The sequence below is a fragment of the Phacochoerus africanus genome, chromosome 3, assembly GCF_016906955.1.
Source record: "Phacochoerus africanus isolate WHEZ1 chromosome 3, ROS_Pafr_v1, whole genome shotgun sequence".
In the NCBI taxonomy this organism is placed as follows: domain Eukaryota; kingdom Metazoa; phylum Chordata; class Mammalia; order Artiodactyla; family Suidae; genus Phacochoerus; species Phacochoerus africanus.
The window spans coordinates 11,865,960-11,882,113 of NC_062546.1; the positions used below are offsets into that span (position 1 = coordinate 11,865,960).

Below are 16,154 nucleotides of genomic sequence, written 5' to 3' on the forward strand. Positions count from 1 at the left end.
CATGCAGAGGTTCCCAGGCCATTGTGGTTCAATCCCTGGCCCGGGAATATCTGCATGCCATAGGCAGGCCAAAATAAACAAATAAAATGAAAAATAAATTTAAAAAATATCTCTGATTTAAAGAATCCCTAATTCCAGGGTACGAAGTGAATTTGAATAGAAAGTTTTAACTTTCATAGCATCAGCATGAATCAAAACAGACTGGTGGGAGTTCCCTGGTGGCTCGGCAGGTTGGGGATTCAGTGTTGTCACTGCTGTGGCTCTGGTTGCTGCTGTGGCATGGGTTTGATCCCTGGCCCAGGAATATCCACGTGCCGTGGCCATAAATGAATAAATAAATAAACTCTAAAAAATAAAAATGAAAAGCAGTCGCATATCCAGGAATTCCCCTTGTGGCTCAGCAGGTTAAGAACCCAGCTGGTATCCAATGAGGATGTGGGTTCTGTCCCTGGTCTTGTTCAGCGGGTTAAAGACCCAGCATTGCCGTGAGCTGTGGTTGTAGTCGTAGATGTGGCTTGGATCTGGCGTGGCTGTGGCATAGGCCAGCAGCTTCAGCTCCGATTCAACCTCTACCTAGCCGGGGAACTTCCATGGTGGCCCTAAAAAGACAAAAAAAGAGGCAGTTAGATATCCAGATTCCTTTTCCCATCCTGGCAAAGTACTGGAGACTTGATAACCTCCAGAGACGGTGAACAGAATATCCCTCAACTGGGGTCACCTGGTTTGGCTTAGGATACCCCTAGGCCTTTTCTCCTCCTCAGTTTTTTTTAAGGAAGCTTGCAGCAAAAGCTGTACCTATTCTGGCAGGAGATTAGAATAGACTTCTCTGGGGAACCTGACCAGACTAAGAGGAAAGACCCACTTACTGGGACCAGAAGTTTTCTAATTCTAACCAAACTTCTGGCCAGAACATCCTCCAATGAAGAACCTCAGTCCAGACCCTTCCAGTTATCTGACTTGTGTGCCCCACTCTTGAATATTAGCAGATGGCCGAGGATCCCTGTGCTAGAGAGCAGAATAAACAAGAAGCTGTAAATTGGAAGAAACAGGGTATGTTGGGAGGAGAAAACTATCACAAAAAGGGCTGAGAACATGAAACAAGATATTGCAAAAAAAACGAATATTCAGAAAATTAAAGGGGCTTCTTGAAATAAAAAATACAGCAGGAACGATAACTAAAAGAAGGGCTGGGTAAATTGAGGCAGTCTCTCAGAAGGTAGGGGGGGAAAAAAAAAAACAAGATTGAAAGTCAGATAGAAAAGGCAAGAAACTTACAGGAACAGAGGTCCAGTATCTAAGTTATGTATTCTGATCTCCAGAAAGAACACAAAATTCAAAAGGAAGGACGTCATTACCACAATAATACGTGCTCCCCGTCCCCAAATTCTATAACTGGACATGAATTTCCAGACTTTAAAGGCCCACCAGGGGGTCAACACAGAGGATGAAAACAGAGCCCCAGCAAGGCACACCAATATGAACACACCAATATGAAATTTCCTGAACAAAGAGAAAGTTCTTTACATTTCCAGAAAGAAATCACTGTCACCTTTTACAAAGATCGGGAATTAGAATGGCTTTGGACTTACTAGGCACAGAGGAATCTAGAAGGCAACGTGCCAGCACCTTTACAATTCAAAAGGAAAATTGTTTCCAACCTGGAATTTTATAAAACCAGCCAACATGTATATCCAGTGAGGAAGAATAAAAATAATCAGATGCACAGGGTTTCCAAATCACTTCCCATTCCCCTTTCTTAGGAAGCTCCTGGAAGAATGTGCTGTACCAAGTGAGAAAGGGAGAGAAATTGAACGTGGGGAAAAATGAGGTTCAGTACTGTAGGGAGGTGAAGGAAATCTCCAGGACACCGAGGAAGGAAGATCAGAGAATAACATGTGCACGTCAGACTCCCGGGAAAGCCCGTCCAAATTGGGGTGGGTCTGGAGGCTGTGGACCTTCCTCAGGAAGATGCAGTTGAGGGACCTGATGCCTGCGTCTTCAGGGAAATGAGGACGCGGCAAAGGGATGTTGTCATCCTTCCACGTCAAACTAAGCAAACAGATAAACAGGACAGTCCTTCCAAGGGAAAAAAATTTATTCAGGAAAGGAAGAGGAATCATAACTTTACTCATTTCTCAGCTGCAGAGAGTATTGAATCATCATAATTTAAATACCGAAGATTGATGGTAATAGGAAGGCTGGAGAATGGAAAGGGGGTGTGTGTGGTGCAGCTGGGGAAGAAAGGGATTGAAATCTTCATCCCCCGTAGTGAGAAGCTGACAGACCTAAAACTGAAACATCAAGGAGTTCCTGCTGTGTCACACAGGGTTAAAGATTTAGCATTTCTGTAGCTGTGGCTTGGATTCAGTCCCTGGCCCAGGAACTTTCATATGTGGTGGGTACAGGCCCCACAAAAGAAGATTGGCTGTACAGGCCGATGGAGGTAAATACTGCGGTAGTCGGCTGAAAGAAGTGAGGACAATTCCTGTAGAGAAAGACGTGGGAGAATCAGTGCTGTTTTTGTTTCTGTTTTTTAATTGCGTTGTAGGGTTATTTGACTGTAAACTGTGTGCCTGTGAAGCTGTAATAAAAGTAAGAATAGGGAGTTCCTGACGTGGCGCATCGGAAACAAATCTGACTGGTATCCATGAGGATGCGGCTTTCGATCCCTGGCCTCGCTCAGTGGGTTAAGGATCTGGCATTGCCTTGAGCTGTAGTGTAGGTCGCAGAGGTGGCTCAGATCCCACGTTGCTGTGGCTGAGGCGTAGGCCGGCAGCTACACCTCCAATTCAGTCCCTAGCCTGGGAACTTCCGCAGGTTCAGCCCTAAAAAGCAAAAAAAAAAAAAAAAAAAAAAAAGAAGAAGAAGAACAAAAAAAAGAAAAATGCTTCTTCGGTAGGCATTGAAGAATTGCAGAAGTGATGACTTGACCCATCTGAGCTGCTTTTTTTCCTTCTCTAGACTATCCTCTTGACTTGAACCACAGTGAAACCTTCCTGCAAACCACAACTTTTCTTCCTGAAGACTTCACCTACTTTGCAAACCACACCTGCCCCGAAAGGCTCCCTTCCATGAGTGAGTAGAGCTCTTGCTTATCTTTGTATTTAAAACAGATGTCCTTTCATTTGATTAAAATAAAAAGGAGGGCGTTCTTGGTCTCTCACTATGTCTACTTACATAGAGATTACAGACACCTCTTGGCCATTGGCAACAGGAACCGTGAAAGTTACCTGTGTCCTGGCTCTTCGTTGGTCTTTCTGCAAGGTTTCCTGGGCTCTTGGCGTCATTTTCTACCATTTTTTCACTCTTTGCCGTCTTTTGCAACTTGGGGTCTGTTAAGATGTCCTCGGGAAAGTGTAGGCAAACAAGCCTTGTCTTTTAGTGTAAATCTCACACCGATAGCAACTTGTTTGACGTGAGAGAAGTTTCCTTTTTTTCTTTTTTTTCTTTTTTCTTTGCTTTTTAGGGCCTCACCCAAAGCATATGGAAGTTCCCAGGCTAGGTGTTGACTTGGAGCTGCAGCCACAGCCACCACAATGCCGGATCCTTAACCCACTGAGGGAGGCCAGGGATCAAACCCACATCCTCATGGATCCTAGTCTAGTTCATTAACCACTGAGCCACAACAGGAACTCCCAGAAAGTAATTTTCTTAACCATGTGCTGGTTTTAAAAATTCTTGGGAGTTCTCTTGTGGAGCAATGAGTTAAGGATCTGGTGTTGCCACTGCAGTGGCTCTAATTACTGCTGTGGTGCGGGTTTAGTCCCTGGCCCGGGAACTTCCACATGCCGTGAGTGTGGCCAAAAAAAAAAAAAAAAAAATAAAAAAATTAAAAATTCTTGGATCTTTTCTTTCTCTTCCCTTCCCCTTCTCTCTTCCTTCCCTTCTTGGAATCTCATGTGGAATCTAAAGCAATGGCAAGGTATCATTATACCTTTTCTGTGCTCTGGGGCTTCTTGGACAGTTGTCTTCTTGACCTGACTCAGATGATGAGTGTTCTGAGTTTGGACATGACTAGTCAGGGTCACTGATCAGTCAGTTGGGCATTGTGTCTCTGCCCACCTTGGGAGCACACAGAGAATGCACACAGAGAAAGCTTGACCCCTTTTCTCCTTCCTTCTTGAGAAGTTCAACTGCTGTTGTACTTAGCCTTAATTTCTTTCTACACCCTTGGCAGAAAGCAGAACTCTGAAGTCTTAATTTCTTGATTTGCCGTTTTCCCCAGTAATCGTGATGAGCTGAAATGCAGAGGAAAGGATCCCCATCCCTTTTGAAAACACAACCTGCTGAAAAAGCACTGAACTGCTGCAGAGATTAAAACCCTGAACATAGGAACAAGAATCTACTGTTTTCAGGCCTCTTAATTATCATTTTCCTCCCCCTTTCTGTGCAGAGGGCCCAATAGACATAAACATGAGTGAAATTGGAATGGATACCATCCATGAACTCTTCTCTAAAGACCCAGCCATCAAGCTTGGAGGTCACTGGAAGCCATCGGATTGCGTGCCTCGGTGGAAGGTAGGGGTGAGGTCAGACCGCAGGTACTGGGAAGCCTACCTGGGACTTGGTGTCTTTGGAATCCCCAAGGGTTTCACACTGACATTTTGTAATTTGCACTGTCCTTGCTACTTAATGCAAAATTGTTGCATCTGTTGGGAACGTATTGGAGGAATGGGTTTCCCTAAGGGCTCTTGTGTAGCCACAGAAAGTCTTTGTTCTGGTGACCCAGCCGGACCCTTATCTTCCTTACAGAGATATTGGCTGAGCGGGGGAGTTGGCAGTGGTAGGTCTCCTGTGAGGCAATTGCACAAGCTGCCCTCACAAATTCGGTACTTCATGCCTTATTTGGCAATCCTGCTGTGAGTTTAGTGGAATAAAAAGCCGAGTTGTCCAGCCCGACACTGAGAACTGTTTAGTTTTGCCCTGTGTGACTGTCGTCAGGAGACGTCAGTAGTGTAGCTCGATCAAGCCTGTGACACCAGCCGAAGTCCCTTCTTTTCAGCAAGTCTGTAACTGTGCCAGCCCTGTGAGAAGTTGTGGTGCAGCAATGATCAAAGCATGTCTGGAGCAGATCGGTGTTTCCAGCCCACCACCAGAATGTAAAATCAACTTAATGACCAGCATTTATGTATAAATATATGTCTGTCTGTGGATATGTTATATATTTGTGTGCTGGGTCACAGTGAGTGTAAATGTGGGTTCTCGTCTCAGATTCATTCACAGCCCCACCGTGTGCATGTTATGGTGCCTGTAAAAGCGAGATTCACTTACTTCCAAGGGTCGACTTGCCAGCACAAGTCTTCATGTAGAGAAGTTAAGGAAAAGGCTGGTCCCCAATTCTGCAGGAGTGCCCTCCTCCCACAGCACTCTGTTGAGGGGACTAACAGGTGTCCTCTTTTGCTATGACCCACTGCAGGTGGCAATCCTTATCCCCTTCCGGAACCGCCACGAGCACCTCCCGGTCCTGCTCCGACACCTGATTCCCATGCTCCAGCGCCAGCGCCTGCAGTTTGCATTTTATGTGGTGGAGCAAGTGAGTGGTCCTTCCTTCTCTCTTCTTTCTCTTCTGAGACAGCAGTTTAGAGTGCTTCAAGCCAGTCCATCCTCGGTGTAAAGAGCCAGTAAAACTGAAATCTAATGATTGAGTCACCCAGCGGTAGGAAGGGCGCCAGAGAGCAGTTCTGTGCTCCTGGTTTGAGATGTTGCTCAATACCAGCAGATCTGAGTGCAGGATGGAACTTTGTTTACCCTTGAACAAAGGCCACTTGTGTGCTGGTTTTACTGGAGCTGCTTTGGGTGTTGTCTTTAGGCTCCAGACCCAGGAAATTCCCCTCAAGTTAAGATAAGGAGCCACAGGTAAAAATGGCAGTGTTGTTCTTCCTTCCCTCTGGGGCTGGGTACTCTTCTGAATGCTGTTATGGGGCTGGCTACCTGCCTTTACACAGCCTTGAGAGAGAGGAGCTTGAGTTTATCCTTATCACTCCTTTTTATTTCTGAGGAAGTTGAGGCCAGAGGTCAAGTGACTGTAAGTCAATGATGAGAGAGGCTGGACCCACCTCCCTTCTGGCGGAGGTCTCTCAATAAGCTCTCCTTCAGGCGGGGCTGAGGCAGCCAGAATCACGCTTCAAGAATCCTTTTAAAAATAAAGTTCTTCTTTTAGGTTGGCACCCAACCCTTTAATCGAGCCATGCTTTTTAATGTGGGTTTTCAAGAAGCAATGAAGGACTTGGACTGGGACTGTCTTGTTTTTCACGACGTGGATCATATACCAGAAAACGATCGTAACTATTATGGATGTGGACAGATGCCAAGGCACTTTGCAACTAAACTGGATAAGTATATGTATCTGTGAGTATCATTTCCTCCTAATTAAAAGAGGTTAAATCTAAAACAATGGTTGAGAGATGCAAAGATGGCAAAATCCAGTTAGCTCCGACCCGAATGTCAGTCAGCCGAAGAAAGGATAGATGAAATGTGGTACATCCATGCGTACAAGGGAATGCTATTTGGCAATAAAAGGGAATGCCGCACTGATATATGGGAGGACATGGATGACCCTAGAAAACGTTACGCTCCGTGAAAGAAGCTAGACTGAGTACTATATGGCTCCATTTTTTGGTTTGTTGTTTTTGCCGCACCTGCCACATGCTGAAGTTCCAGCCAGGGATTGAGATGCCCATGCCACAGCAGTGACCCGAGCTGCTGCAGTGACAATGCCAGATATATGATTCCACTTATATGAAATGACCAGAATAGGCAGATGAATAGAGACAGAAAAGAGAACAGTGGTTGCATAGGGTTGAGAAGAATGGGGGAAATGAGGAGTCACTGCTAATGGGGGGCACAAGGCTTCTTTGGGGGAGGGTGATAAAATTAGTTAAACTTAATTATCAGAGTTTCCTGGTAGCCCAGTTAAGGATTCAGCGTTGTCACTGCTGTGGCTTGGGTTTGATCCTTGGCCTTATGTATGCTGTCGGTCTGGCCAAAACATAAATGAATAAAAATGAAATGAATTGTGGCCATGGTTGCACAACTTGATGAATATACTAAGAACCATTGGATCATACACTTTAAAAAGGTGAATTATACGGTTTGTCAGTTCTGTCTCAATAAAGCTATTATGTAAAATTAATTAGAAAAACGTTCAATTAGCTAGCTTCTCAGGTTGATGCATCTCAGCCCCAGAAAACAATTTCCAGTGCCCCAGGGCTGTAGCACAGAGGGTTTCGTTTTACGTAAGACTTAGTTCTTCAGTGAAATGGCCTGTTCTGGGAGGGAAAAGAAATCACTCTTTAAGACACAAATGATTGATGCCATACATCTCTTTTTTAGGCTTCCTTATAATGAGTTCTTTGGCGGAGTGAGCGGCTTAACAGTGGAACAGTTTCGGAAAATCAATGGCTTTCCTAATGCCTTCTGGGGTTGGGGTGGAGAAGATGACGACCTGTGGAACAGGTACCCCCTTCTGCTGTCTTCCAGAGATGCTATCTTAGACTCTCCAGACCAGCACCGTCTAATAAATGCTCTTAGACTCTCCAGACCAGCACCGTCTAATAGCAATATGGTGTATTAAGCCATGTATGTAATTTTCAGTGTTTTTTGCCACATTTTAAAAGGTTAGGAAGGAAAAAGGTGCAATTCATTATTATATTAATAAACATGTTTAACAGTTGTATTTGTCACAGTATATCCAAAATAATGCCATTTCAACATGTGTTTGTTAGAGATATTTTACATTCATTTTTTTCTTACTAAATCCTTGAAATCTGGTGTGTATTTTACCCTCACAGCACATGTCACTCAAGCCTCCCCAAACCAGAGGTCAGATGTTAGTTGTGTGTACACAGATTTATCCCTGCCATCAGATGAGGCTTGTATGACACAAGTTTGTGTGAACAATCCTTTGTGTCGGTGGCTTAAAGTAGTAGTTTTACAGAGTAGGTAAACAAGTAACAAATAACCAAAAGGATTTCTACTCTGTATCTACTTTTTAGCTTAGCTTTTTTTTTTTTTTTTTTTTTTTTTTAAGGAAAAGATGGGTTGGGATTGTTAACCACAAAGTAGTATTTGCTGGTAAAAACCCAGATGATACAAAAATGCATAAACAAAGAGCATAAATCTTAATCCCCCTTCTTATCCTGTTTCCTTCCCAGGGCGCAGCCATTTGAACAAGCTGTTTCTTTCTATATAGTCTATCTGTTCATCCATAACAACTCAGACACATCCCTTCTCCCCTTCCAACAGTATTAATGTAGACAGACCCACTTCATTATTTTATATATATACATTTTTTTCTTTTTTTTTCAGGGCTGCACCCGCGGCATATGGAAGTTCCCAGGCCAGGGGTTGAATTGGAACTGCAGCTGCCGGCCTTCGCCACAGCCACAGCCACAGCCACACCAGATCCTTAACCCACTGAGGCTAGGGATTGAGCCCACATTCTCATGATTCTTAATGGGATTCATTTCTGCTGCACCACAACGGGAATTCCCCCACCCCACCCCAACCCCGCCCCATTTCATTATTTTTAACAATTGCATGGTATTCCTTTATGCAGATAATAATTTATTTTAATCCTCTCCTACTGGTGAACATTGTTGTTTAATTTTGAACATCTTTTGTTCACCTGTGGAAATATTTCTTTAAATTTCCAGTTGCAGAACTGCAGAGTCAAGAAGTAAATGCACTTTTGGAGTTCCCGTCGTGGCTTAGAGGTTAACGAACCCGACTAGGATCCATGAGGATGTGGGTTTGATCTCTGGCCTCCCTCAGTGGGTTAAGATCCAGTGTAGCCGTGAGCTGTGCTGTAGGTCACAAACGTGGCTCTGACCTGGCGTTGCTGTGGCTGTGGTGTAGGCCAGCACCTGTAGCTCTGATTTGACCCCTAATCTGGGAACCTCCATATGCTGTGGGTATGGTCCTAAAAAGCAAATAAAATAAAATAAAATCAGAAGTAAATGCACTTTAAATTTTGACAATTATTGCTAAATTTTCCTCTGGAAAAGATTTCAAAAAGATTCTGACCAGCAATGCTTTGGTACGCAGGTTTTCTTACACCACTGCCAGCACTGGATATAAACAACCTTCTAAATTTTTGCCATGTTTCAGCTCTTTAGTAGCCACGTGTGGCTTGTGGCTACTATTGGGCAAAGTAGCTTCAGACAATTTTCTTTCTCAGTCTGATAGGTAAAAAATGGCATGCCATCCTTTTAATTTGGCTTTCTTAGGAACCTAGTGAGGATGAACAGCTTTTCCATACATTTAACTGGTTTGACTGGTTTTTAAATCCAGTTGAGCTCTCCCAGGACATCTGTCCTAATTCTCATCTTACTCTCTCTCCAGCTCAGCAGGGGACCACTCAGTGCAGGAGGTTGTGGCTGGTTTTCCCCAGCACCCCGCACAGGTCCAAGCACACAGTAGTGGGCATTCCACATATGCATATTTATCAAGTGAGAGTGAGAATGTATCTTCACACACTCGGCCCTCTGTATCCACAGTTTCCAAATTTGAGGAAACCACAGGTCAAAAATATTCATTAAAAAAAAAAAATTCCAGGAGTTCCTGTCGTGGCTCAGCGGAAAATGAATCTGACTAGCATCCTGAGGACACAGGTTCAATCCCTGGCCTCGCTCACTGGGTTAAGGAACCAGTGCTTCCATGAGCCATGGTGTAGGTTGCAGATGCAGCTCAGATCTGACATTGCTGTGGCTGTTGGCGTAGGCCAGCAGTTTGACTCTTAGCCTGGGAACCTCCATATGCCGAGGGTGCAGCCCTAAAAAAAAGACAAAAATATATTCCAGGAGTTCCCGTCGTGGTGCAGTGGAAATGAATGTGACTAGGAACCATGAGGTTGCGGGTTTGATCCCTGGCCTTGCTCAGTGGGTTGAGGATCTGGTGTTGCCGTGAGCTGTGGTGTAGGTTGCAGGTGTGGCTTGGATCTGGTGTTGCTGTGGCTGCAGTGTAGGCCAGCCGCAACAGCTCCGATTGAACCCCTAGCCAGGGAACCTCCATATGCTGCAGGTGCGGCCCTCAAAAAAGACAAAAGCCAAAACAAACAAACAAAAAACCCAGAAAGTTCTGAAAAGCAAAATTTGAATTTCCCACATGCTGGCCTGTGTTTACATAGCATTGTATTCAGTATTACAAGTAAGCTAGAGATGAATTAAGATGTACTGGAGAATATGCAGGGACCACGTGGGACTTGAACAGCCACAGATTCTGGTTATCTATGGGGCGGGTGCTGGGACCAGTAACTCCCAGCTGGAAACTGAGGGTTGACTGTATATCAAAATGAGAGTATAATTTGGAGTCAAGGAGGATGTTGAAATAATATTCCTTCACAGATTTAAAATGTGAAAATGACCATGAATTTCACATAGATGTCCACAGTCTACCTCCATGTATTGAGTATTTCTTGGAGCTCTATCAAGTTTCCAGCTTGGGAAGGCTTATCTTTATCATATTAAGAATCCAGGAGTTCCTTGGTGGCTTAGCCGATTCAGGATCTGGCATTGTCACTGCTATATAGGCTCTGTTGTGGTGCAGGTTCAGTCTCTGGCCTGGGGACTTCCACATCCTGTGGGTGCACCCCCCCCCAAAAAAAAAGAATAAATATCCTGAACACCTGCTCTAAATTCCGCCTCCCTCCTGTTGACTTTTCATAAATGGTGACATTTCACGTCTAGATTGGAGGACATCACGTAAATAACTTTCTCTCCATGGTGATGAGGGGAGGTGGGCAGAGACTAAGTTCTCCCTCAATAGGGAGAACACTTGGGGATTGACTTTGCTGACTTGCTCTGTAGTAGGTTGTGGAGGGAGAGGTGGTACCCACGGGGGAGAACATGTTTTTGATGGGACCCAACAAGCTGGCTCAGAGGGAGCACGTGTGCACCTGTCTGTTGGACACACACATAGTTGTCATCGCTGCTGAGACCCTCAAGAATTTTGAACTTCTTTTCTTTTTCAAAACTTTATTGTATCGTAGACTTTTCTAAAACTGTGAACTTATATAGAGGGGAAATGATTTGAGTGTTTAGATGCAGAAGAAGTTCTGTTGTTCACCTTGGGGTTTCTCAGCCTTGGGATAGGTTGGGTCACATGTAGGACTTGATCATTTTACCCAAAAGAGCATCCTCTTTGTCCCCAGAGTACAGAATGCAGGCTATTCTGTGAGTCGGCCAGAAGGTGACACCGGGAAGTACAAGTCCATTCCTTATCACCATCGAGGAGAAGTCCAGTTTCTTGGAAGGTTGGTGGAGTCTGTTTATTCCTCATGCAAATATCCTGTATACTTTGCATTTCCAGGTGTCCCCAAGCATTACAGCCCCTTGGCTTACTCCCGATCCCGCTCCAAGCTCGTGTTCAGACAGCTCTTTCAGAGTTCCTACATATGTTTTAAGTGTAGATAGGTGTTTGGGGGCAAAATCAGACTATAGGTGGACATTTGGATATTAAGATCCTTTAAGGAAATCCCTCAGGCTACGTCTTAAGCTTTGTGGTCTCCTCTGCGGCTGTCAGGGAGGTGGAGAAAAATCCGCTCAGGTTAAGGTCTCTGTGTAACTCACACTCACTTGACAAGGAGTTGGCACCCTCTCTGCAAGCTCTGATGCTGGAAGGGTGCCCCTGAGCTTCTGTTGGTGTGGTCGCAGCTGCTCTGTTGCCCTCTATACCTTCAATACAGAAATTCCAGATTGGACAGAATGGGGCACCTCTGCGTTGTCAAGAATGGCTCTTTCTGTCTTTCGTTGGCTGCAAGGAGGACTGTGCTCTAGACAGCCGTGATTGCATGAACTCTCTTTTCATGAGAGGCGGAGGGCACCGGATACAGACAACCTTTTCTCATCTGGTGTATTTCATAGCTTACCTCCCGCTTCCCCGCTTTGTGGTCTTGGCCAAGCCAGTTACCGTGATGAGGCTTGGTTTCCTCATCTGCTAGGGGGCAAGAGCACTCAATGAAACGCTGTGGTAAGTAGGGCACCTGGCATGAAGTAGGAGGCATTTCTGGTTATAATAATGACATTCATTAGCCTGGAGGAGCTGAATGGCCAGTCGCCCGCCTCGTGGCACAGAAGCACCATGGTGGGTTGTGCCCCCTCCTGTGGTCTGCTCTGCTCCATGTCCCCGTCGTGAGGAGCTTGGGCCCGTGCTCAGAGCCCCCCTCTGTTCTCTGCTTCACAGGTATGCCCTGCTGAGGAAGTCCAAAGAACGGCAAGGGCTGGACGGCCTCAACAACTTGAACTACTTTGCGAACATCACGTACGACGCCTTGTATAAGAACATTACTGTCAACTTGACACCCGAGCTGGCTCAGGTGACCGAGTACTGAGACGACGAGAGAATATGTGTTTGCTTCACCCGCCACCACCAAGAAAGCAGCCTGACGACATGTCTCGGGGCTCCACAGAGGAAGAGAACAGAAATCCAGCATCCAATGAAGGATCACAGGGTTCAAGGGAAAAATGTGAACACAGAGCACACGCACAAAACGCCTTCACCGTTTGGACCCGACCGCCCGGGTGGAGAGGGTCAGCCCGGGAACTGACTTTCTCTTTTCACCAGACAGACGTCTGTCCTGCTGCTCTTCTCCCCCCACCCCCGCCATCTCCTGCCCCGACGAACCGTCTCAGCCACAGTCTTCAGAACCAGAACTGTGATCCGCCACCGTCCCGCTGCCGGCCTCTTCCTGCGAATGGCCTTTGGAGCTTCCTGGCTCTCAGAGCAAAAAGACAGACCCACCACTGGGCAGCTGTTTTAGGAAGAGCAAGTGAAACTCCACACGCCATTCTCCTACATCTCTGGTGTTCTCTTTGGTTTCATTTTTTACAAAAAAAAAAAAAAAAAAATTTACCTGCTTTGGGTGGGGATTGGGGGTGGAGGGGAGGGGTCCGGGAAGATAAATAGACATATAACAATCACTTCTTGAAGAAGTATAACTGTAAATAAGCCATGTAAAATGCCTTTTTAAAATTTAATTTTCTAGCTGGCTCGAATTCAAACCGAGGATTTACACATTAGATCCCGTGTTTGTTTGGCAGATGCAGGAACTCAGCTAAAATGGAATAACATCATCTCCCAAAATTGCTGTCACTTTGGAAGGGAGTGGATATAGGGCATGTCACAAAGAAGAACAAAACAGTCCGGTCTTTATCACCGGTATCTCCCGTCCCTCCCATCCCCCCATCCAAAAGTCCTGCTCTTCACTTTGGCTCTGGATTCCCCCTTCCATGCTGAGCAGGCACACTCTAGCCCCAGTCGTTTGCTGAGCAGGGAGCCTCGTGCTACAACACTTGCTCTCCTGCTCCAAGCAAACCCTTCAGGTGGGCCCGCTCTGCACACACCCCAGAGCTCTGGATTGTGTGTCTTGCCCTTTGATCATCATGAAGAGAGAGTGTGGTTGTTGGCTTTCCTACTTCTCTCTCCCTCGCTCGCTCGCTCTTGTGGAACATGGCCACAATTTCTGAAATCTGTGCCTAAACTACCAACTAGCTTCAGTGATTCCTCTGAACATTTCTCTTACCGGTTTCTGGAAAGATTCTTTGTGAACGTTATTAACTAGAACATAGAATAACAAGCAACCAAATTATGAAGAATTCATCTGGGGAGCAGGTGACACTTGTGGGCTGTAGATCAGCCAGGATCCCGTTTTGGTCAAATCAAAGCTTTGGAATTAGACTAAGCCGCCGGACGGACACAAGAAAGAGCCCAAGTGCTCTGTTCACACCCCCATGTGCTTTTTGAAGTCAGATTCTAAATTGCATTGAATGCGTGCCTCTCTTTTCCCCTGAGCCAAACCCCTCACCTCAGAGTCCCCTTTGACTTCTGCAAAATTCTGAAAAATATCAGTTTTCCCCCCTCTCCTTTTCCATAAAACATATTTATATATCATTATGAGGAGTACTTTCTGAAGAGTACTTCATATTTTTTTTAATTGCCTTGTTTGCCTTCAACTTCCTTAATTTTCATGGTTTACATGGATGCGTGTGTAGGGGCGACATTTGTGTATATACACATGGGTTGGGGTTTTTTCCGTTGCCTGTGTTGGTTCCATGGACATATGATCCCCACAAGCTGTGGGAGTGATAGGCCAGGCCTTGTGTTCTGTTGTGTGTTTCTTCTTTTGAAGAGTAAAGTGCTATTTAGAAAATAAATTGCATTGCGAAGCTCTTACCAGCTCATATGAGAGAGCAGGTTCCTGCCCTTGAACACGCTGGTAAGTTGTATCATAATGTTTTCAGAGTTTTGAGCATTTCCTGCTTTAAAAGACCTTCACGAGGGAACATGACACAGAGAAGTTCTTCTGGCTTTCCTTTGGCACAGGGTGCATAGAGCAATAAAGATTTCTTTCCCCCCTTCCTCCAGACACCTCTCGGCCTCTGTGCTGGCACTGCCACTTCTCTCTCCGAGGGCTGTGAGCTGCCTTGAGTTTGATGAGATTACGATGCCCTCTGGAAGGGTTTGCCAGGTCAGACTGATCCTTGGTCAAGGATGGCGCATGTACCCTCGGCAGCGTTGTGAAAAGTGATTTCATTGGAAGCCTGTCGTTAACGTATTTGCCACCAAGAACAAAATGTTGGCCAAAGGCTAACATGCGATTTCAAAAAGAAAATGCTGATCTGAGGACAAAAGGAAAAGTCTCCTTCCACTCTTCCAAGTAGCGTCATCTTGCCATCATGTGTGAAGTTGTTCGATCGTGTGAAATCTCTTACTGTGCACTGTGAGTCGTGTATCCACAGAGCTGAGGAGTATCACGTGGGGAAACGTAAAAGTTAAAACTACAGCCAGGCCCGTGTGCTGTTAGTAGTGTGAAATTCTCATGTTTAAAAAAAAAAAAAAAAAGCCAATAAGAACCAAATGTGACCTTGTCCTTTTGGCAGCTGAAATTCTTTAAGGCTACCGATGGATGACCCCTTAAATCAGTCTCTTTTGATTCTCTGTGCCAGGAAGAGTTTTCCTTGCACACCGTGTTTGGTTTTTTGTTTGGGGCGGGCGGGGGTGGGGTTGGCTGCAAAACTATTCCTTTTGACATTACGGGGACTTGTGAGAGCTCCTCTACACAGACATGAATAGCCAAGCAAGAGCCACACGTACTGATTGTATCTACTCACCATCGACGATGGCATTGAACGTAGCTAGCTTATTTCCATCACTACAGTTTTTTGAGCTTGCTGTTATGTTTTAAGAGGTGCCAGGGGTACATTTTTGCACTGAAATCTAAAGATGTTTTAAAAAACACTTTTCACAAGAAATAGTCCTTTGTCATTACATTATTTACTCATGTGTTTGTACATTTTTGTATGTTAATTTATGAATGATTTTTTCAGTAAAAAATACATATTCAAGAACCAAACATTGGTGGTCATCTGTGTTTGTCTGGGGCAGTTTGGCGTCTTAGAGCCTTGGCAGGGCTGACCTCGGGGTGGACCCGAGAGAAATACTGCCAGCCCAAGCCCTGCAGTCAGACCAGTCGGGTGGAAAATGCTGCTGATGTCGCCGCAGCAGCGAACCCCCACCTCACTACCCGAAGTCCACCCACACTTGGGTCTTCGTTCCAGAACTGGCCCAGGTGATGCCCATCAAGTCCAATAAGACACCTGGGCAAGGAGTGGGGCGGGGGGGTCGATGGAATTTGCCTCTAGAAGGTGCTCTGGGGCCAGTAGGGAGTTTTCTGTCTGCCTGACTCTACTTGGAGATTGTAATCATAGCTCGTTTTTGTTTAATGTTGACCACTCACTAATACGTGTGATGGTCTCTGTCCAGGTGTGAGGGATATAGTGATTAGCAGCAATAAAGGGTCAGTGGCCTCAGAGCTCACTGTCCTGTCGGCCTGCATGCCAGGCGGAGGGTCTGATGTAAATTACAAGCACAATGAGGTCTGTAAAGGAGATTACTGCAGACTACGGGTGCCTGGCAGGGAGGGCGTCCCTGAGGTGCAGTGGGTAAGCTGAGGGGAGACGGACAGGGTGCCCCCTGGAGCTGCAGGGAAGGAGAGCCGGTAAGGCAGGAGCAGAGGGGGCAAAGGGTGCAGTGGGCAGTTAGGCTGGGGAGATGGACAGGGCAGACTGGGCCGTGCAGGGCCTTGTGAGCCAAGGTAGAGTTTGGGTTTTATCTTCAAGGCCGTGGATTCAAGAGTTTCCAGTAGGCAGGGCCTTGCG

The 16,154-nt window shown here is 45.7% G+C and overlaps 1 protein-coding gene across 1 annotated transcript in view; it reads left to right on the forward strand.

Annotated features, from left to right (window-relative positions):
• The window catches only part of B4GALT5 (beta-1,4-galactosyltransferase 5), a 74,803-nt gene extending 59,459 nt beyond the window's left edge, over positions 1-15,344 (forward strand). The window contains exons 3-9 of the mRNA XM_047770895.1: positions 2,962-3,075; positions 4,394-4,518; positions 5,417-5,533; positions 6,161-6,348; positions 7,333-7,455; positions 11,150-11,251; positions 12,181-15,344. Coding sequence (XP_047626851.1) covers positions 2,962-3,075; positions 4,394-4,518; positions 5,417-5,533; positions 6,161-6,348; positions 7,333-7,455; positions 11,150-11,251; positions 12,181-12,328 — 917 coding nt within the window. The 3' untranslated portion in view covers positions 12,329-15,344. The remainder of the gene's footprint in view (positions 1-2,961; positions 3,076-4,393; positions 4,519-5,416; positions 5,534-6,160; positions 6,349-7,332; positions 7,456-11,149; positions 11,252-12,180) is intronic.
• The last annotated feature ends 810 nt before the right edge of the window (positions 15,345-16,154 follow it).